At 40.0% G+C, this 23,396-nt stretch overlaps 1 protein-coding gene across 1 annotated transcript in view; it reads right to left on the reverse strand.

Moving 5' to 3' along the window:
- LOC309564224 (alpha-2-macroglobulin-like protein 1) overlaps positions 1-23,396 on the reverse strand; it is a 368,264-nt gene that overhangs the window by 320,445 nt on the left and 24,423 nt on the right. The window contains exons 4-11 of the mRNA XM_082268851.1: positions 17,880-17,932; positions 16,495-16,515; positions 14,095-14,248; positions 13,926-14,010; positions 12,744-12,870; positions 12,454-12,565; positions 6,542-6,651; positions 191-358 (exon numbers count right to left, since the gene is read on the reverse strand). Coding sequence (XP_082124977.1) covers positions 191-358; positions 6,542-6,651; positions 12,454-12,565; positions 12,744-12,870; positions 13,926-14,010; positions 14,095-14,248; positions 16,495-16,515; positions 17,880-17,932 — 830 coding nt within the window. The remainder of the gene's footprint in view (positions 1-190; positions 359-6,541; positions 6,652-12,453; positions 12,566-12,743; positions 12,871-13,925; positions 14,011-14,094; positions 14,249-16,494; positions 16,516-17,879; positions 17,933-23,396) is intronic.

Raw genomic sequence — 23,396 nt, forward strand, 5'->3', positions numbered from 1 at the left:
AATATTATAATACCATCACCTACTACCTTACAATGGAATGACAACTCACATGCTTGACATGGATCAAGAGGATCCAGAGGAGAGCTTTGTGGTAGACTCTACCAGTGTTCTCTGTACCCTTTGTGCTCCCTTCCAAAAAAGGGCAAAATGCTTTTCAAAACAAGGGTTAAAGGATTATTCAAATAGGTACCTCCAGTAGGGCTTGTCCTTCCCAGTTGCTTGTGTTCTTGATTATGAAGGACGCTCGTCCCTTCTCATTGGTCACAAGAGTCTGCTTGCTTTTAAAGTCTTTGTTTGAAACACTAAGATGCACTGTATGACCAGCAATTGGATCACCAAAGGTATCTGTTACTGCAAGCTATAGGACAGAAACAATAATACGTTTATGTTTGTGATATGTTGTGATGTAACAGACATTGGGGGTGAATTTGCTAATAATGAAACCAAATCTAGAGCAACTGTGCATGGCATTCAATCAGCTTCTAGCTTTTATTTTGAAAGCTTAACTAAACAAGGAGAGTTAGAAGCTGTTTGTTTGCCATGCACAGTTGCTCTAGATATCCCTCTGTGTGCATAGTAAATTAGATTTGATGAAAATAGTTCTAATGGCTTTGAGAAAGCTGCTTATCTGTGAACATAACTAAGGGCTCCTTTAAATGGTGGCTGGGGGGGGGGGGGTTAAAAAAATGGAGATGAGTGGCGGTTTTACTGACCCCCAGCCACCCACCTAAAATCTAACATTACAGCTGGACAGGGCTGTACCCATGCCGCAGCTGCAATGCTTTGTTCACGGCCATGGCAATTTGAACTCAACCTGCAGAGTTTGACAGGCAGCACCACCTGTCAAACATTCCCAATGTCAATGCGGTTGCAGTGTGATTTTGTATTCCCCTTGGGTTTAAAAAACAAAACAGACATTCAGGAGGGAGCAAGATCACCTCTTTAACCGCTTTACAACCGCACGCCGCAGATGTACTGCGGCAGGCAACCACTCCCAGGCAAATCGCCGTACATGTAGGGCGCTCGCTCTCGGAAGGCTAGGGGGTGAGCGCGCGCCACCAGGGGCGTGCTCTCACCCCCGCTCGTCAGGCTCGATGGCTCTGATTGCTGCCTGACACCCGCGATCATTTCCCGCTGAGAGAGAAGAATAGTCAGCTGCTGTAAACACAGCTGACCGTTTTTCTCCCTGAAATGATCATAGAGCCCATGTGATCCTTCTATATAGGATCACATGTCTCTATGGTCATTTCAGAAGCCATGCCCCCCACAGTTAGAATCACTCCCCTAGGCTCACATTTAACCCCTTGATCACCCACAGTGTTAACCCCTTCCCTGCCAGTGTCATTATTACAGTAACAGTGCATATTTTTAGCACTGATTACTGTAGTAATGTCACTGGTCCCCCCAAAAGTGTCAAAAATGTCAGTCAGGGGTCCGATCTGTCCGCCGCAGTCCCACAAAAATTTGCAGATCGCCGCCATTACTTGTAAAAAAAAAACAATAAAAATGACGTAAATCTTTCCCGTAATTAGTAGATGCATTAACCTTTGCGCAAACCAATCAAAATACGCTTATTGCGATTTTTTTCTAACTAAAATATGTAGCAGAAAACAAATTGGCCTAAAATGTTAAAAAATTTTGATTTTTAATTTTTTTTGAGAATGTCATATTGCAGAATGTGAAAAATATTGTTTTTTTTTTTTCAAAATTGTCGCTCTTTTTTGTTTATAGCACAAAAAATTTATATCACACAGGTGATCAAATACCACCAAAATAAAGCTCTATTTGTTGGAAAAAAAGTACATCAATTTTATTTGGGTATAGCGTTGCACAATCGCGCAATTGTCCGTTAAAGTAACGCAGGGCCGAATCGCAAAATATGGCCTGGTCAGGAAGGGGGCAAATTCTTCCCGTCTTAAAGTTGTTAATGTCTGTCAGCCAGTGTTAAAATTTCCCACTGCAAGTTGCTTTTGAGAAGGTGGTAGGCACTGCTGACAGGATAAAAATTTAAAATTTAGTAAAAAATATATTTACGTTATTTTGCGGCACAAAAATGCAATAAATAAGCCATTTTCTTTGGGGGGAAATATAAAAGACGAAGTTGCCCTGAGTAAATAGCTACTGAACATGTTAAGCTATTAATTGTGTATGCCCTCTAAACCTCCGGCAAACTTTGACACCCTATATTTTCAATTGGTATGCTCCAAACTGATGACCCTGACTGGTGCTTTTTTTTCTTGAGTGCTTGAGTGTAACTTTATTATTTGACCTTTATTTTTACTGTCACTAAAAATGTCCCCTATGTGATATAATATATATAATATATTTCTGACAGGTTGTCTTCAACCCCCCCCCCCCCCCTACTCCCTGACTAAGCCAATTTTTAGATTTCAGCGCTGTCGCATTTTAAATGACAATTGCGTGGTCATGCAATACTGTACCCAAACTAAATTTTTCTTTTGGGGGTATTTAATCACCACTGGGTTTTTTTTATTTTTTGCTCAATAAAGAAAAAAGACCAAACATTTTGAAAGAAAAAATAAACTTTTTCATAGTTTGTTATAAAGTTTTGGAAACAGGAAATTTTTCTCCATCACTGATGTGAGCTGATGGGGCTGCACTGATGGGCACTGATAGGCTGAACTGATCGGCACTGATGAGTCGGCACTGATGGGCATTAATGGGCATTGATAGGCTGCACTGATGAGCTCTGATGAGGCAGCACTGGTGGGCATTGATGAGTCTGTACTGATATGTGGGACTGATGGACACTGATAGGTGGCACTGAATGGCACTGATAGATGGCACTGATGGACAGTACTGATAGGTTGCTCTGATGGGCATTGAAAGGTGGCACTGATGGGCGGCACTGATGGGGACTGATTGGTGGCACTGATGGGCACTGGTAAGAGGCACTGATGGGCACTGGTAGGCTGCACTGATAGGTGACACTCATGAGGAGGCACTGGTGGGCATTTATTGGCAGCACTGGTGGGCACTGATTGGCAGGACTGGTGGGCACACATTGGCAGCACTGATGGACACACATTGGAAGCACCCCTTTTAAAGAAGCTGGTTATCGGCTCTCTTCTCCTCTCCTCATGCATGTCAGCATGAGGAAAGGAGTGCCGATAACTGGCTTCTATTGACATCCCTGATCAGCTGTAATTGGACACAGCTGATCACGTGGTAAAGATCCACTGATTGTCTCTTTACCCAGATTTGTGATCAACAATGTCTTCTGAGCACAGTGATCAGAAAGCCCGCCACGGATGTCCAGCAGTGGGCACGATCTCGGCAGGCTGTCATATGAGGGCCTCCCAGAAATACCCATCCACGCTGTAGCCATCATTCGGCTATAGCATGGTCGGCAGAGTTGTATAAAGTACTCGAAACCCATACTTGAGTAAAAGTACAAGTGCTCGATCAAAAAGTGACTTGAGTAGAAGTGGAAGTGCTCGATCAAAAAGTGACTTGTAGTAGAGTAGATGTACTAAAGTATTCAACATTTTTTGTACTTAAGTATTGCAAGTAGTTTTTTTTTAAATTTTGCTACTCAAGTACTGAAAGTAAAAGTACCAGTAGTTTTGAAAGAAAAATTGCTACTCAAGTACTGAAAGTACAAGTACTGTGTTATGTAGTTATTAAAGAAAGAAGTCAAAAGTTTGAACATCATATTGTTTTTTATTATTTCAAATGCAGCTTTTATTTATACATACAGTAGCATTTATTTTCGCATGCGCTGATTATACACATGTTTTGAGCTTCATGAAACCTGCCATCTACTGTTCTGGCAGTGGAAATTTTTATAATAGTAACGAGTAACTATGCAGCACAAAAAAAAAATATTGGAGTAGAAGTATTGAAATCATTGAAAAAATGTAGTGAAGTAAAAGTGGAAGTAGGAGAAAAAAATTCTACTCTAGGAAAGTAGAGATACCGCCTTTCGGTACTTAAGTACAGTAGTGAAGTAGCTCTACTTATTTACTATACATCTCTGATGGTCGGTAAGTGGTTAATGAGTATTTTAGTCTCCCTGATGTCTTACCTGCCTTCCTGAAGTTAACATAGTGTAGATCATACTGTATTAGCTTCTTACCTGGCTGCTAGGGCCAAGGAAAGTGTTACCAGAAACTGGGAGTGACATTTTACATATCCCTTCCAAGTTTATTTATAAGTGTAAGTTTTTAAGAAGCAAACAGATGTTCACTTGTCTCCCTCCCTTCCACCCAGTGCACCTATACCTCCTTTCACGCCAAGCATGTGCACATTTTCCAAAACTCTCAATCCATGTACCCCACACTGTCACCCTATGTCTGCTGGAAGTGCTCCTCTTTTTCACCCTCCTGAACCTAATCATTTCCCCTCCCTCACTTTAACCATGCAGCCCTTCCAAAATTCTCCCACCACCCCAACCTTGCTTTTTCTGTAACGGCACTCTTTTGCTAGTACTATTAAAGGCAGTTTCAAATTGAAACATATGAAAAAAGGTGAACTTATCCTTTAATTTACATACTGTAGACAGCAACAGAATAGATACAATAATCTGACAATCTTTGTTTTCATCAAGAGCTATTTCTTCTTGGGTTTTATCTTCTCTTGCCTTCACTGGGGATATTTACATAGTTAAAGGTTGAAAAAAGACACAAGTCCATCTACTTCAGTGTTGGTCAACTTTTTTGATATAAGGGGTTTCAAGTGCGGCACCTGACAGCACCAGGGGGCTACACATAATATTCAGTGAACATTCAGTGTCGAAGACAGCAGACACACAACAGCACATGGTGAAAGGCTATGGGCATGATAAAAGAGATGGTCAGAAAATACAAGCATGCTACAAGAGAGGGCCAGAGAATGTAAAGTTTCTAAACGAACATGCTTCAGAAGTCAAAGATTGCAGACCAAGAGTATCAGCTGCAGGGGCCCTGAGGGCCACACAAAAAGTGCCAAAGGGGTGCAGCTTGAACACCACAGGTCAACCAATAGAAAAAAACAAATGAATAGAATTAATAAACATAAAACCTCTGTATATAGAACCCTGTACAAACAGTTGATCCAGAGGAAGGCAAAAAAAACCCCCTAAAAATAATGGTCCAATTTGCTCCAGCAGGAGAAAATACATTTCTTCCTGATCCTCCAGAAGGCAAATCTAACTTATAAATGTTAATATCCAGTATATTTTGTGCCTTTTGTAATGCATCTGGATTTTTTTTTCTTTTTTAAACAATCTACTGAGATGGCCAGAACTAGTTCTTGAGGGAGTACATTTCCCATTTTTTTTTTTACAGCTCTGTGAGGAAGCCTTTCCATATGTAGAGGTTAAACCTCTTTTACTCCAGACGTAAAGCGTGCCCTCTTATCCTTATAATAGTCCTAAAGTAATTAACCCCACCCCAAGTCCACTATATGGACCACCTATGTGCTTATACATATTTTTCATATCCCCTACTAACTGCCTCTTCTTAGGAAAGAAAAAATCAGTTCAGCTGCCCAAAACAGAAATGCATATTCCAGGTGAGGTCCTACTAATGATTTGTACAGGGTCAACATGATATCTCTTTCTCTGGAATCTACAGTATACCTCTTTTGATGCAAGAAAATAGTTTGCTAGCTTCAGAAACTGCAGCTTGGCATTACATGATTTTAGTAAGTCTATGATCTACCAGAACACCCAGATCCTTCTCCACCATTGACTTACCCGGTTGTGCACCTCCTAGAATGTATGGCGCATGTAGTTTTTAGCCCTTACATGCATAACTTTACATTTATGAACATTAAACCTCATGCAACATAGTTACTCAAATAAACAGCTCATTCAAGTTTAGATGTAAGTTGGGCACAACCTATAAGGATATGTTTCTACTACATAGCTTGGTGTCATCTGCAAACACAGAAATTGTACTCAATAACTCTATATAACTTATAAATAGATGTGCCTTTCCTTCCTGTTCTTATGTATAAGTGTCCTAAAAACACATATGACAGTAAAAAGATGACAGAGGCTCAAACTTTTTCCCACTTAAAGTAGACCATCACCCTGGAAAGGGACATGAGGTCCTTACCTTGGCCACCCCCTCTGCTAGCTAAACAATTGTTTTTTTTTCAGGTTTTTTTTTTGGGGGGGGGGGCATTAAGTTCCTCTTTAAATTACTCTCTAAAAAGGTTGTCACACATTGCCACTCTATAAAATGGTTTAAGATGTAGGCCTTAAAGTAGTTATCTAATTTTAAAGGAAAACTGCAATGAGATATGGACTGGAGTCATTGCTTATCACTCCTACTGAAAATTATAGTTGTCTAGTGTGGGCCACTGACCTGAACTAGGTGTGCAGATCTGGAGTTCTGACCTAAATCTGTATGCTTAATTTGGGTAAATGAAGAAGATGTTGAAGCTTAGGAACAGCTGGGCAAAAAGAACTGTCAGAGATAGGTCAGCAATGACAGCCTCTCAATACAGGTTTCCCTTAAAAGGTAATTTGCTAAAATGTGAAATCCTATCAGAGTTCAAGGTAGTCAGCAAACAAAATAATGGTATAACTCACCAATCCACTGTATGGGATTCCAGGTTTGTAAGTGCTTTCACGGTCAACAAACTCCACTTTGTTAATGAGATTTGAGATAGCTTTCTGACTGCTGGCCGATAACTCAATTCCTACACAAATTTGGAAAAAGAAACAAAAATCTGACTTGTTACAATAATTAATACAGAAAGTAACTGCTGACAACTAGTGTAATAAACCACAGTATTTGATCAGTAGCTATGTGTCACGATTAAAATGTAAAAGAGTTCATAAACTTTTGCTTCCAGATTTATTAAAGGAGTAGAGTATGTTCACTCTGCAATCTTTATTTTCACTTATCTTAGTGAATGAGGTGAAACAAAATAAAAATCTATGTTGCAAAGCATATCCAGTCACATGCAAGGAAAATAAAGCTCACAAGACTGCATGATTGTGTTCATCACAACTTTAAATCATTAACTAAGCTAAACTAATTTTCAATTCAATCAATCACTTTCTGTAACCATCAATGTGTTTATTACACCTCTCTACTGGCATTTCGGCCCACTCTTCTTTTGCCAACTGCTCCAGGTCTCTCAGATTGGAAGGGTTCCTTTTCTAACTGCTGATTTGAGATCTCTCCACAGGTGCTCTATGGGATTTAGATCTGGACTCATTGCTGGCCAGTTTAGTACTCTCCAGTACTTTGTCTTAAACCATTTCTGGGTGCTTTCTGACGTGTGCTTTGGGTCATTGTCCTGCTGTAAGACCCATGACCATAGGCGTGCGCACAGGGTTTGCCGGGTGTGCCTGGGCACACCCTAATCACCTAGGGCACATTAGCATTATCGCTCTGTTTGCCAGTGAGGAGATGGGAAAGATCACCCTCGGACCTGCTCTGCCATAAGAGAAGTGCCACACACTTCTATTTCACTTTGCCAGCAGGGAGAGTAATGTACCGGGGCCATGTACATGTAGGCAAACACATGCATGTGTATTTAAACTTTGGGGTGCACACCCTAATGCAATAGGCTGCGCACATCTATGCCCATGACCTCTGACGGAGACCCAACTTTCTGAAACTGGGCCCTACATTGCACTCCAGAATTCTTTGGTACAGAAGAAATGAGGCTGGATGACAACACTCTGATGAAATCACCTTTATTCTTTGTAGTAAAAAACAATAAATCATACAGCAAATGGTAGTGAATCAACAGAACTTAGCTGTATGATTTTATTATTTTTACTACAAAGAATAAAGGTGATTGTATCGGAGTGTGGCTATCCAGCCTCATTTCTTCTGTTAAATCCTGTAGCAAACAGAGCCGGCACCCGATCTATATTCAGAGACAGCTGTGCAGCAAGGGAGTTGTTTTTTCTTGGAGCAGGACTTCACTTGTACAATAATTCTTTGGTAGTCTTCAGATTTAAAAACGCCATGCACATGGTCAAGGCATCCAGTGCCTGAAGCAGCAAAGCAACCCCAAAACATCAGTGAACCTCCACCATGACTGACTGTAGGGACTGTATTCTTTTCTGTAAAGGCCTTGTTTCTTTTTCTGAAAACAATAGAATGATGGGCTTGATTAAAAAGCTGTAATTTTGTTTTTTCTGTCCACAGCATATTCTCCCAAAAGGAATTTGGCTTCCTCTGGTTAGTTTTAGCAAACTCTTTGATCAATTTTTCTCTGTCTATGTCCAGGGAGATTAGCTACAGTGCCATGGGGGCTGTAAACTTCTTGACAATGTTACGCACAGTAGACACAGGAACATTAGGATCTCTGGATATGGACTTTAAACCTTGAGATTGTCCATGCTTTTTCTAAATTTTTGTCCCCAAATCCTTAGACAATTCTTTGCTGCTCTTTCTCTAATTCATGCTCTGTGTGGCCCACATAGACACACAGCAGAAAAGTTGAGTCAATTTTTACCTGGTTGTTGGTGTGATTTCTTTATTGTAAGCACCTGTTAATTGATACAGGTGACTTTAATTACAAATTACAGGAGGATCACAAACTTGGAACTTGAAATACAACAATTTTGTCCTGTCCATTTTTGGAGTTTTGCGTGGAATGTGTCAGATTTGGCTTTTTGCTTCTCCGTTTTTTTTTGTGTCTTACTAATGCAAACAAAAGAAGTAAACATGAGCATGCCTAAACATTTGTAATTGGAACCATTTTCTTGGCAAAGGGGTGCATTATCTGACCAAAATGCAGGGGTGCCAATATTTTTGGTCATGACTGTATGTATGGTCATTATATGAAATATTGTTAGTTCCTATCATCTGCCTCTAGATCTAGATGGTTGGCTTTGCATGCTGCAAGTCAAAAAATATGAATGGACCTACAGCACATTGGGAGAGTTCTTCTACATACCATCTTTAGGTACTTCTTGCCTAGACTATTATACACCCTTATATATAGACTTTAATATTAGGGTCCCCCTGCTGCTGGCTATGTTAACTGTGAGTTCTGTGGCCTCTTTGTCTGCCTGAGAGACATATAGGTTCCTGTCATAACCTTCTGTCATTGTGTTCATACTATACCATCATGTCCTGAGGAAGCCGCTAAAGGCCATGAAGTGCATTGACAGATATGGAAGGGATGCTCTTACCTACTATATGATACAGTGTATTTGGAAGAAGTATTTGATACCAGCTTACATCCTTTCCATCTTAGACGGTTATATGCATGATTACTTTATTTTTTTTTTTTTTTTGTTATTTGTTCTCATGCTTTTTTCTGACCTAATGGGGTCCATATTTAAAGATGTAAATAAACTTTTCTTGTTTTATACTTATTGTTCACTGTAAAGTCCAGTCGCTCAAACAATTTTTGTTGTTAATTGTCTAAAAAAAATGTTATTTCAAGAATATTTCAACCCACCATTCTTGATATGTGCCTGCTGAACCATGTACTTGCATGCTGAACCATGTACTTGCATGAAAAAGTATCTTGTTCTCCTTGTATGGCTTTTTTGTGTGAAATACCTGGTGTTCCTGCAAGTCTGCCTCTGCTCTCCTGTTAAAAAGTGACCACATTAGGCATGAGAGCACAACATGGTCAGTTAACTGGCTGCGCTCAGAACTGAAGCTGCTCTCCTCCAATCATCAATCCATACAGCCCTTTACAGGGAAGTTCAGTGTGCTGCTGCTGCTTCTCCCTCCCCAGCTCTCTGAGCTCCTTATGCAGCAAAAAAACAGAGGGTATGTGATCACATATAAAAAAAGGGAAACATATTTATTATGTTTTTTTTTATATCTATACACAAATGTTTTGTCTTTCATTCTGAATGGGTTATTTTACAAGGTGATGGTTTATATAAACTTTAACTTCTCTCTCATACAACATGCACGATCCCTGAACCCTTCTAACCTTTACTAAAAACATTGTTAAAGCGGAGTTCCGGGCACAGAAACAATTTTTTTAATAAACATACCCCCGGGACAGTCAGGGCTAGTACATTCCACAATGGCTAGCCTCTGATCTGTCCCGGTTCGCACTTACCTGCAAGAAGAAATACTCACTTATGAAATTTCTTCCACAGCGTTGCCATCTTGTGGGCAGCTGAAGCCGGCGCGATCCTCTTCGGCGTCCTCTTCCTCGTCTTCTTCTCCCAGAATGCGCCTTCACCGGCCCCTCTCGTCACTTCCAGTGCGGCGCCGCATTCCTCCACAGCTTCTGGGCGTGCCCAGAAGCTGTTTAACAGGGAATGCGGCGTCGCCCCGGAAGTGACGAGCGGGGCCGGTGCCGTCGCATTGATTCCTGGGAGCGATGACGTTCAGCTCCCAGGAATCATCGCAAGACAGGAAGAGACGGCGGAGCCGCGGCGCAGAGGGAGGAAGTGAAGAATAGGTGAGTATCTTCTATCTAAAATTACAAGGTGGGTAAAAAAAAAAAAAAAAAAACTAACTACTGTATCCAATTCCTTTTCAGGTTAAGAAGACCAAGCGGACGGGCACAAAAAAAAAAGGTTGTTTTTGTGCCCGGAACTCCGCTTTAACAAATGTTAATGTGACAAAAATCTATAGTATACCCTCTTATTTTCTTAATGCATTATAAAAACTACTCTGGCAGAGAATTACTACATACAAAACGATAAATAAAAACTCTGTGCTTAGTGTAACAAAATAAAAATGCAATGGACACAGCATAGTTGTCAGAATACAGCAACAGATATAGACTAGATGGAAATAGTTGCACTGTTCCTTTAAGAGTCAACCAAAAAGATTGTGAATGCTTGAACCACCATAAAACATTAATCAAAGTGCAAAAATATGTGAAAATACAATGTTATCCAAATATTACAATTACCCTTACCATGTATAAATTCCACATGACATAGAATAAACAGCATATGCATATCAACATAAGACAAATAGAAAAAAGTGTAAAAGAAAAAAGTGCAGCCACTATAGAATCCATATATCATGTGACCAAAAAAACAATTGCACTTTGAACAACATCTTTTTGAGAGTAAAGATTAAATATAAAAACCACAGTAAAAATGCAATAAACTTTATATCTGAAACATTCAAAAAAGTAGTCTATATGTTAAGTGATAATCAGGGGCTAGCAATCCACTGTGCAAACTGTGTAGATTTCAGTACTCCAATACCACAAACACTCGCATGTGCGAGTTGATGTCACATCCCTGTTTACGCTGGCTTCACCACAATGGAGACATGGAAATGCCATGGATGGAAGAACTGGCCAGTCAGCACCTGGAGAAGCCTGCTCCAGCAAACAAGTATTTCTGAGTTCTAAGTTTTTTGTTTAAATGGAATTAGAAATGGAGCATCTTTAACCCCACACCTCTCTAGTCTGTATTCTTTACTGTTGAATATTTTACCATACCAAAAAGAGACAGATCAGCCACAAGGCGACCTAAGCAAAAGCTTGGGGCCTTGTGGATTGTGGAAGTCCAGAATGTTCTGCTACAACCTTCATGCTCCTGCGGGTAACCACAAGGATAACTCAATACAAAGCTGTGCATCTGTCTGTCACATACCAAGAGAGGAGAAGGTACTTATAGCATACCTCCCAACTGTCCCTGATTTCGAGAGACTGTCCCTGATCTGGAACAAAGTCCCTCTGTCCCTCTTTGCTCCTCATTTGTTCCTCATTTTGGTCTGATTTATACACCTGTATTATAAATGCACTATTTATCTATCAAAAATTGTTTTACAGTATTAAACCTTTTATCCAATTTCTAAATTGTTGCATTTGTACATTTCAAAAGTATAAAGGAATAGCAGTGGTTAAAAAAAAGCACTTTTGGGTTTAACTAATCAATTTTTTTCGTATTATTTCTCCATGTAAGGGGTGTGGCAGGTGGTGTGTCCTATGAATACATACTTTTGCTTATAGAGGTCTCTCATTCCCATGTCAAAAATTTGGGAGGTATGTTGTAGGGAGTTAGCGTCTGATAGGGTGGGTCATGCCAGTGTAAAAAAAAAATGAGGTGGCTTTTCTGTACCTATTGCTATCCTTTTTAATGTCAATCAAAGTGATTAGGGGAGCACCAAGTTGCTGCCAGTGCTATTTGCTTGCCTTAAAGTGTGTATATATCTGAAAAAAATATGTATGCTGTATATTGCAGATTACCATTTCTTAGTTGGTATTTGTAATAATATTTTTTTAAATTTTAAATTTTTTTTTTACCTGGTGATTTTGCCACTAAGGTGACAATGTTACTCATTGTACTGTATCTATGGAGCAGTAGCACTGTTATTCTTGTAGACCTTAAAGAAACTTCTTCCCCTCATCTCCATAATATAGACGGATGGGTTTTGTTGCCCTATGTAACTGATAAAAGTTCAGAACAGGCAGATAGCATATGAAGTTGGCAAGATTTCTGGAAGAACTGATAGAGATTTTTTTTGCACTTATCAAACAGAAATAACAAAAATGTTCTCAAGTCCACTATTTAACAGGCCTATCCCCTTGACTTACCTGTACCCTGTTCTGTAATGTAGGCTGTTCCTTCCAATCTCAGGTTCCTGCCTCTTTGTAAATTGAAATCTTGAGACTTCACTTTGACTGTGGAGCATCCGGAATGCTTCAGCTGAGAAGATGATGCAGAATCACTTAGACTGCTAATGGCACAGTTTTAATGATAATACAGGGACACTAACAACATCAAGGGACTATGTGTGCTTCTTTTGCATCTAAAGTAATGTAAATTTAAAAATAAAGAATAAAATAAATTGGTAACCTCATTATTGTCTCTTCTAATAATTTACCTTTCCGGTGTAGTTTAGACAGATTTGGCGGCTCTCACTCTCTTTAAACCAGAACAAAAAATCTCTGGATGATATACGACAAATCTCGATCCTATAATCTCCCAGTACTGGCTTTCCATATGTGTACCTGAGGGAACCATAAGATTTAAAGCAGAACTAAACCTACTGATTTAACAATTTCCCAAAACAGTTACATTCAAGGCATGATCAGAATGATAACTTTTACTAGTGTGCTTATATAATCTCTTAACTAAACTGTGAAGCCATCAAATTGCTGATTGCATGTGCAACACTATGGCAACTGCATTTCTGTAAAGGGTAGAAGGGTTTAATTCCACTTTAAGTATTTTTGTTTACTTTTAGTCAAAGCCAGCTGAAACAGTATACTGTATATAATTAGAAACAAGAGTAACCTTCTACAAAAGACAAGAAATACCATTCAAAAAAGTGTTAATTGCAAGTTCTCCTAGCCCTCTTCTATTGAATTGTATTGCAACTGTACTGGTGCCCAACCATTCAAAGTTCAAAGCTCCCAACCATTCCAGCACTTTTTTTAGATTGTCCAGTTAGATAGGATCATGTGGAGCCCATGGGCCTAAGCTTCCTATATGACCTAATCACCATATTAAGACCCAGCTAAATAGTTTGTTAATATTTGCTGATGCTTGCTGGATACTGAGCACAGTTTAAAAGGTATGGATACAACATACCTGTGTGTAATTTAGCAGTATGCTGGTGTAGAGAGATGCTTATATAGTGCTTATTGCATTGTGTCAGACTTGATGGGAAAGACCACTCATTGAGGGGGTACCACCATCCGTTACCTCAAATATTTACGCAAATGATAAACCCTTTTAATGCCTTTAATCAAACCCTAAAATTACCAAGAAAAAACAGTTTGGTTGACTCTCTCCTCTATCACCTACTACCCACTAGTGGATAGGTGAGCTTTCAACCAGTGATTGGACATGGAAGATGAGCAGAGGCAGGTAGGCCCCCTACTTTACTTCATATGGTTGGTCACAGATCTGGAGTTTCAGCAATAAAAGGACTTTTAGTATACAGTACACAAAGAAACTGCTATTTCTGTACACATAAGCTAGTATATTTCTTATTTCATGCGTGCTAGGTGAGTTTCACTGCAAAAAACATTTTTTTCACAAAGCATTTTGTATGACTCACTTGCCGCATAGTTTAATTGGAACATTTTCACTGTTAAAGAGAACAACCTTGGGGAACTGGAGCGTGACTTCATATTTTGGGAGTACTGTTAACACAAGCAACAAATAATTTCAGTACAGAAATTTGAACACAGATATAAATATAATGTATACAAAGAGTAGTTTCTCACCATATTCTTCCACACTAAATGTGTGGACTGTGTCCTTCACCCGGATGGAGTATTCCCCCAGTGGAGGCTCAGAGGAAAGAGGAAAGGAAAACTCAGCCAATCCCTGGTTTGCCTTCACATTCAACCACTGGCCAATCCGGTTCCTTTTTGGATCCTTTAAGCAAAATCATAGAATACCAATATTAATACATAGTTACATAGTTACATAGTTTGTGAAGTTGAAAAAAGACATCAGTCCATCCAGTTCAACCTATGATGTGCTTGTGTTTGCTGTTAACCGTACATTGTATACCCCTGTATGTTGTGGTCTTTAAGGTGCCCATCTAATAGTTTTTTGAAACTATCGATGCTTTCTGCTGATACGACTGCTTGTAGAAGAGAATTCCACATCTTTACTGCTCTGACAGTGAAGAACCCCTTACGTATCTTAAGGTTAAACAGTTTTTTCTCTAGTTTTAGTGAGTGGCCACGTGTCTTCTTGTATTCCCTTTCTCTGAAAAGTTTGTTCCTTATGCTGGGGTCGCCAGTACAGTATTTGTACATTGATATCATGTCCCCCCTCAATCGTCTCTTCTCCAGAGAGAATAACTTCAGTGCTTGTAGTCTTTCCTCATAGCCTCATGTTCTCCATTCCCCTAATTATTTTTGTTGCCCTTCTCTGGACTCTCTCCAGTTCCAGCACATCCTTCCTGAGGACCGGTGCCCAGAACTGGACAGCATACTCCAGATGTGGCCAGACCAGAGTCTTGTAGAGTGGGAGAATAATCTCTTTATTTCTGGAGTGAAACCCCTTTTTTATACATGCTAGTATTCTGTTGGCTTTGCTTGCAGCGGGTTGGCATTGCATGCCACTGCCAAGCCTGTTGTCTACCAGTACCCCCAGGTCCTTTTCCATCCTAGACTCACCCAGAGGTCCCCCCCCCCCAGTGAGTAGCTTGCTTTCATGTTTCTGACGCCCAAGTGCATTACTTTACATTTTTCAACATTAAACCTCATCTGCCATGTAGTTGCCCACCCCATTATTATGTTCAGATCCGCTTGTAAGGTTTCCACATCCTGCATAGAAGATATTGGCATGCTTCGTTTAGTATCATCCGCAAATACTGAGATTGTACTCGATATCCCCTCCTCTAGATAATTTATGAATAAATTAAACAGGATTGGCCCCAGGACAGAACCTTGGGGGACCCCACTTTCCATACCCACCCAATCCGAGTACTCCCTATTAATCACCACCCTCTGGACTCTCCCCTGGAGCCAGTTCTCTATCCAGGTACTCACCCTATGGTCCATACCAACCTTTGTTAGTTTGTACAGTAAGCGTTTGTGGGGAAGGGTGTCAAAGGCCTTTGCAAAGTCCAGATACACCACATCCACAGGCTTACCTTTATCTAGGTGGGAGCTCACTTCATCGTAGAAGGTTAATAGATTGGTTTGGCAAGAACGATTTTTCATGAATGCTGATTACTACTAATAATACCGTTTTCATTACTAAAGTCTTGTATGTGGTCCCTTAACAGCCCCTCCAAAATCTTGCAGACTACTGATGTTAGGCTAACCGGCCTATAGTTACCCGGGATATATCTCGGCCCTTTTTTAAATATTGATATCACGTTGGCTTTTTTCCAATCAGCTTGCACCATACCTGTAAGTAGACTATCCTTAAAGATCGAGAATAATGGTCTGGCAATCACCTGGCTGAGCTCTTTAAGAACCCTCGGGTGCAAGCCATCCGGTCCCGGTGATTTATTTATGTTAAGTTTCTGTAGTTTAGTTCTAAGTCTATCTTCTGTTAGCCATGGCGGTACTTTCTTAGGTGTGTTATTTAGTTTAGCATTACAAGCTGAGACAGTGTAGCCCCCCGATTCTTTTGTGAAGACTGAAGAGAAGAAATGATTTAACACTTCTGCCTTTTCTCTGTCCTCTGTGGCCATATTTCCTTTGTTGTCTTTTATGGGGCCAATGTGTTCTGGCCCCGTTTTTTTACTGTTTATATACTTAAAGAATTTCCTGGGGTTCTTTTTACTCTCTTCCGCTATAAGTCTATCGTGTTCTATTTTAGCCGCCTTGATTTCGTCTTTACATTTCTTATTACACTCTTTGTAATGCTTGAATGCTGCCAATGACCCCTCAGTCTTGTATTTTTTAAAGGCCTTTTCTTTAGTTTTAATATGCATTTTTATGGTGGAGTTTAGCCACCCAGGGTTCAGTTGCAATTGCGTGCATTTATTTACTCTAAATAAGACTTGTAGGATTCCAAAAGTTAATGTTTATATGGCTCAACAACTACAAAATATACTTACAACTCGACTAATTTAATTAGAAAAAAATTGCATAACAATCTACTTAAACACAAACTCCAACTCCAAATATGCACCAAAAAAATGTAATCATTATTACCTGTAATAGTACAGATGGAATCTAAAAAACAAAAAGCAGTAAATAGTAAGGAAACCTTTTACTAAAGTCATGTCTGCCAACATTTAAAATCAAACTAATTATTTCTTGCTAACATTCTAAAACTCTTCTCAAAACCTTTTATAATTCCACCTGCCAATATTCTCCACCACAAAAAGTTTTTACCATCTTATGCAATTTTAAATGCTTTGTATCATCACCTGTAATTTTCAGTCTTCTATGTGGGCTTTGTGGCAAACAGTAATTTCCAAATTCCAAAGGTAGACTAAATCTGAGTTAATTGTTACCTGTTTTTCACCTCCAAAAAGATGGTTCCTTAAAGAATTTACTAGTGTGATTATATATGGTTAAACTGTCTATTAAGCCAAAAATGCCGCTACAATGATTTAAAGTTGGCACTCTCTTGTTTCTGATATCTTCATTTATTTTACATTATATAAAACTAACCTGGGAGAGCATGACACCTTCCTTTTTCTTTGTAATGGCCATAATACAGAAACCTGGCTTACATTAATTGAATATGGTGAAACACAGAAAACCCAGTCCAATATTCACTCTTAAATCCAGAGTACTGAATTTTTGAAAGAGCAAGAGAAAAGTTTCATGGGCCACCCTGCTCCTTCCCCTAAGCATAGCAATTTGTATTGAAAATTCCCATGGTTTAAATATCTTGCAGGGAACTGCTAGGACAAGAAGGAATAGTTAGATCTAGTGTCACAAAAAGGCAAATGTTTCTGGATGATTCAATACCTTCATAGCCACCATTTTAACTTTGGATGCACTTAAAGGGTTTGTAAAGGCAGAATGTTTTTTTTCTATGCATTAAGAAAAAAAAACCTTCCGTGTGCAACAGCCCCCATAATACTTACATGAGCCCATCTTTATCCAGCAATGTTGCAAAAGTGTCTAAGCTGCCTGGGATTCCCCTTCTCATTGGCTGAGACAGAAGCACAATTTGCACCACTGCTGTCAATCAAAATCATTCAGACAATCAGGGGAGAGAGGGGGCAGGGCTGGGTCACGGCTCCATGTCTGCTTGCTGTGGGGGGCAAATAACAGGAGGGAGAGACCAGGAGAGCCGAAGAGGTACCAGAGAAGAGGAGGATCCAGGCTGATCCTTACAAAACCAACTGCACATAGCAGGTAAGTATAACATGTTTGTTTAGAAAAAAAAAAGAGACTTTACAATCACTTTAACTAGCCAGAGATTTCAAAAACTCTTGGAAATTTTTAGTGAGTGAATAGAAATAGAAAAGTGTACTAAGTGTATAAAATGTCTCGTAGCATTTCTATTTTAAGATAATTGAATATGTGGAATAATGATTAATGGGTTAATTCTAAGCAATGTATGACTGTTAATATATTACCGAGTTTTTGCCAGGCAGAAGGTCTTCGTTAAGTGAAAGAATTCGAAACTTCACTGTTGGTGCAAAGAAAAAAAAACCCCTTGAATTAGTATAGCACAATAATGCATTAGATATCTTCCGAACTAAATTTACGAATTAAACTGTAGACATGTTTACCTTTAGTTTGTTACAATGGGACAATTAGCTTACTTAATTCTGGCCCCATTTTTATTACAGCCTCTGCCTTAGCAGCAAATGAGTGGTTCTCCTTGACAGATGTAATAAAGAGGCCAATAGGAAGGGGAGCACTTGTCACTGTAGAGAACTAGACTGACTGCCTTGCCTATGTCTGAATACTTTCGGTTCACTCAAATTTAACATTATCTGCGTACCTTGTCTCGCCTTTTGGACATGACCACTATGACTCCTATGGAATATTTGTGTCGAAGGTATGACAAGCTACATGGCTATATTTTTATACTTTACAATATGCTGTCAGATTCGCCTCTGAAACTTTCTTATATGGAACGTTGGGAAGCTGATGTCCAGGAAACCATTGAACTGGCGGACTGGCACAGTATGGCTCAGGAGGCCTCCAGATCACAAATCAACACCTCTATCATCAAAGCCAATTATAAGGTACTGCTACGTTGGTATATGGTACTGGCAAGGATTGCAACCTTTGTGGCTGTGGTCAGGAAGGTACTATGTTTCACATTTGGTGGCAATGCCCCAAGGTGAGACGCTTTTGGATTAGAGTGTATAATTTCATATACACCCTTACGCAAGTTAACCTGACCAATTCCCCACAGCAGGTCTTACTGGGCCGGAAGGTGGATGCGGTCACGAGGGCACAGAGATGGCTCATAACCTTTATCTTTACAGCAGCAAAAATTACGATTGCAAGGTCTTGGACGTCTCCTGTCCTGCCACTCGAGCAACTTAGGCACAAATTATCCTGGATTATGGTGAACGAACGAATGTTGGCTTTATTAGATGAAGAAATGCACAAGTTTGATAAAGTATGGGAACCATGGCTCAGCTACCGAACTGATAGCGCTTGAGGGGTCCCGGCGTGTCTAGGGGTGGGGAGGGGCGCGGGTTGGGTCCACTTCTTCTTTCTCTTACTTCTACATCTTTCCTCCTCTTTTATTTCTCTTACCTTCTCTCTCTTTTACTTGTCTTCTTGGTGAGTGTCTTCGTAAGGTACTCCTAGTGGTCGCACATTGGTGCACACAAATTTTCACAATTGTGGCACGGAACTTTCGCAGAAGGCTGTACGGCTAATTGTCTGCAGCCGGTCTTAGCAATCGCAACGGGGCCACGTTCAGCCCCATGTCATTTTTTTTCCTTAGTTACTTATTGCATTTCATTCTCTGTCTTAATTGCAGTTTTCTACTGGCTGCTGCCCTGGAGCAGCCAATTGTATGGAGGCCTACAGTCTTGAGCACTTTGTGATCTATCCTATGATATGCTGTAAAGGTCTTTGGTGTATTTTTTTTTTCATTTTATGCTATTATGGCAGACTATTGGGATTGTTGTACCACTGTTTAATGTCTTTGTTACTTACTTTTGTACTCTAAAATTTTTTTCAATAAAAACCATTGAAAAGAGTGCTAGACTGACACAAAACATGTAAAATAGTAGAAGACAACAAGAATAATCAAAAGTGTTAAAGAAAAAATGTGTGGCTTGTCACTATAGTGTGAAGAACTGCATGTTGAGCTCCATATCTTACAACACCAATGATGGCCTGATAATAACCTCTAAACAGTGTAGATGCAAAAAGCTGAAGTATCCAAGCATCTTGAAAAGAATATGTCTCCAGCCATGCTTTTGAGGTCCTTCCCAATGGTATACATTGTCACCGGACAGAGTATACCTAAAAGCAAAACATTTTCTTTATGTTTGGATAGAGTAGAGAGGGCTTAGAAAACAGATCAGGTTTTATTGCTGTCTGTGCCCCTATTAGGGAGAGTCGACCCTGTGTATTTGTCATATTCACCGTTATCACCAAAAATAAAATAAAATCTCCAATCTTGGGTTGTTCCCAGAACAGTTATAGAGGGGAAATACTCCAATGGAGATGCTAGTTCTGGTGATCCTGGTGAGGGATTTCTAAAAAACCCAGTAGGGATTATAACCCTCCCTTACTATATCCAAAATGAAAAAACGTTTTGCCTTCAGTTCTACTTTAAAGTAGTTGGAAATCCTAACCAATACCCACTGAAGTGACTGGCCTCAGTTGATATACAGATATGAAACAAATTCTCCTACATGTGTTGTACCTGTTTATCTGGGGTAGTCAGTCTTCTTCAGCTTTTAAAATATTCAGAGATAAAAAGTTTTCTTTTTCACAGAAGCACAAAGCAGGGGGCAGGAAGCTAAAGTTACATAATGTACAGCTAGAGAAAGGAGCTCTGAGAGCTGATTGGAGGGAAGGTACAAACCACCTTTACACAGTACACAGGAATGATGCAGAGCTGACCATGTGAATTACAGGCTGTGTGCTGGAGCTCTCCTCCCCATCATCTTTTTATTTCTTAGTGTCAAGAAGACCTTGGAGAAGTGACTCATGCTGATAGAAGTGGAATGAGGCAACAGAAAGAAATAACCCTCAGTGCTTTGGATAGAGGCAATTACACAATATATAAACATGTGCTTCTTCTATATTTCATGTCTAAGGTTTACAACTACTTTAATGTTGGAATTATCCACTGTAGCATGTAGGACATTAAAAATGCTATGCACAATTCAGATTTCTTTATCGTACATCACTAGACATAGAGCAACTTTAATAATCCTCACTCATAGGGTTATGCACCACTAACAAGTGATAGGACACTAGTAAAAAGACAGGAAGTTGTCTCCTTTATAACCTATCACATACAGGAAGTTTTTTTGCCAGTGTCTGAAGGTGATGGTCTTTGCTCTGCACAATGTTACCAGATTTTTTAGAGGTTCCTATAAGGATCATTGGCTGGTCAATTACCAGTAGAAAACTATGTGGTGAATTTTGATGGTGGGACTTTAATACAGACCGGAACAATGATGCCCTTCGTTATCAGTTCCATCTAGGCCTTTTGATGCTCTAAAAGTTGAACTGGCCCAGGTTGGGGTACCCAGGTCTCTCAAGGCGCTTATTCCATGAAACATTTAGATTGACTGCCATCAGAAAGAACACAGATCTAAGGGAATGAATCAGTACCATCCTATCTGGATGCTAGCAATGGTTTTTGCCATGCCAGCTGCTCCAGTCTCCTTACTGTCTCCTGCCCCACCCGACATTTCATAATCTCCACTCACACCACCCTTACTGTTTGACTGCAGCTTCAAGGAGGGACACTCCAGGGTCAGGACATGGCCTTGATTCTGGCACCTGTTGCTGCTTCATTTATCATGCTTTCACCTAGCAACATAGCATTCCTCTGCAGCCCAAACAACAAACTCTACAGCTGGATGATGAATCAAGTATTAAATCAGGGCAAATTACACAAGAGACTTATTTGCCATCATCTTACTGTAACACCAAGAACTGCTCTTTTTTTGATGCTATCTCTTCTCTATTGTTTCCAGTTATCCTTGGCACGCCATGGCTGCAACCCCACAATCCCCAAATTAATAGGACTACTGGTAGGGTCACTTCCCAGTCCACATACGGTATACAGAACTGTTCTACTTTTTTATGTCATGCATCCATGACATGTTGGGTTGGGTTTTCAGTTCTATAGAACTGAAAAAGGGATTGAGCACCATTTTCCTGCCTTGGCTGTGGATGGCATGCAGATTTTCTCATAATATGCTCCCTGACAAAGGCTTGGTTTGAGGTAAAATATGTTGAGTTGGGTTTATTATTATTTTTCTACTTCATTTACACTTGTTATTGGGGTAAGAGTTGGTACTGTGAAATGTAAAGGAGATTAATGATCACTGGGGGAGAGAGAACAAAACAGCGTAGTAACGGTGACCAGGCTGAAGCTGGGAACTGTGCTTTTCTGGACTTTAAGAAGGTAGCCAAGTGCTGCAGAAATCATTTTATCTCTTAGGATTACTCCGTGCCTGTAGAAAGAGGGGGTGGATATGGATATATATATCCAGAAGACTTCTGGTGGTTTGCTGTTACCAGTTCTGAAGAGGGGTAAAAGCTCAACGGAGAGAGCGACTGTTCCTTGTACTTCAATGCCTGTTTCCACAAGAAGTCCTGGTCCTCCAAGCCAGTCTCCCTCTCAATGAAAAGGTGCCCCCAATGGCTCAGGTGCGGGGGTGTTTGCTTTTGTGGAAGTAGGGCAGAGGAAAGTAACTAAAGAATAGATTTTTTTTGTACAATTGCTCATGGTTACAGGTTGGAGTTCCGAAGTTTCCCCACTAAGCATTTTATGCTCTTAAATATCTCTATGAATCCGCAAAAGATTATAGCTTTTGGAGGCTATCAATCATCTCCTATCACAAGGAGTGACGATTCTAGTTTCAGAAAAGGAAAGGTTTCATGGTTTCTTGTTGTCCTTTTTACAGTTCCAAAGTCAAGTAGCGATATTCGTCCCCTATTCGATCTCCAGTACTGTATGTCAACAGGTTTCTCCAGGTACAAATGTTTTGAATGGAATCAATGCATATGGTAATGGCCTTGCTTCACCCAGGGGATTTCCTCGCATCAGTGGACATAAGGGATGCTTACCTGCATACCAATTTTAACTCCTTATGGCTTGCAGTGATGGATGAAAATTTTCAATTTGTAACCCTGCCATTTGAACTGTATACGGCTCCTTAAGTGTTCCCAAAAGTCCTGGACCCAATTCTGGGCTTCCTAAGAACCCATGGGGTGCCTATTCTAGGTTGCCTGGATGATCTACTTCTCAGAAAGCGTTATTTTAATTTTCTAGGACACAACATATTAAGGATGCAGACTCTGGAGAGATTCGGCTGCATTGTCAATCTCCAGAAATCCATGTTGGTTCCATCCAGCAATTGGAATATTAGGGCCTGCTCCTGGACATGGACCATGTGAAGGTGATTCTCCCTTCAGAGAAGCACCTTGCATTGAAGAAACAGGTGTTTGCTCTCAGAACGCTGTATTTGTTTCTGCATGAGAGTTTTGGGAAACGTAATGGCCTTATTCAAGGCAGTTTGCTCATTTCCACTACAGACCTTAGCAGTGGGACATTCGGGAGCATGGGACAGAGGAACAAAGTTGTTGGACTCTTCAATGTTCTTGCATCCCTGCATTCTGCAATCCATGGACTGGTGGATGTCTCCTCAATGATTTGCAACATGGAAGTGTGTTTCTTGGCAATTTTTGGTGATTTTCATAGCTTAGTAATGTGAATAGTTAGTTTTTTAGAACCATGTGCTGTTTTAGAAGCTAAGGCTCCCCTATTATATACGCCAACTAACCTGTTTGGTTAGTTTGTGAAGCTCCTTGCAGGATATGATGTAGCAGAAATATGGAGGAGGGGAATAGGACTTTGGACAGGTCATGTTGTCAGACAAAGGAAGAGTTGATCTGAGGACTTTGAAGAAGCAGGAAGCAGTCTTGAAGAT

The sequence above is a fragment of the Pelophylax lessonae genome (genome assembly GCF_965119305.1).
Source record: "Pelophylax lessonae genome assembly, chromosome: 9".
In the NCBI taxonomy this organism is placed as follows: domain Eukaryota; kingdom Metazoa; phylum Chordata; class Amphibia; order Anura; family Ranidae; genus Pelophylax; species Pelophylax lessonae.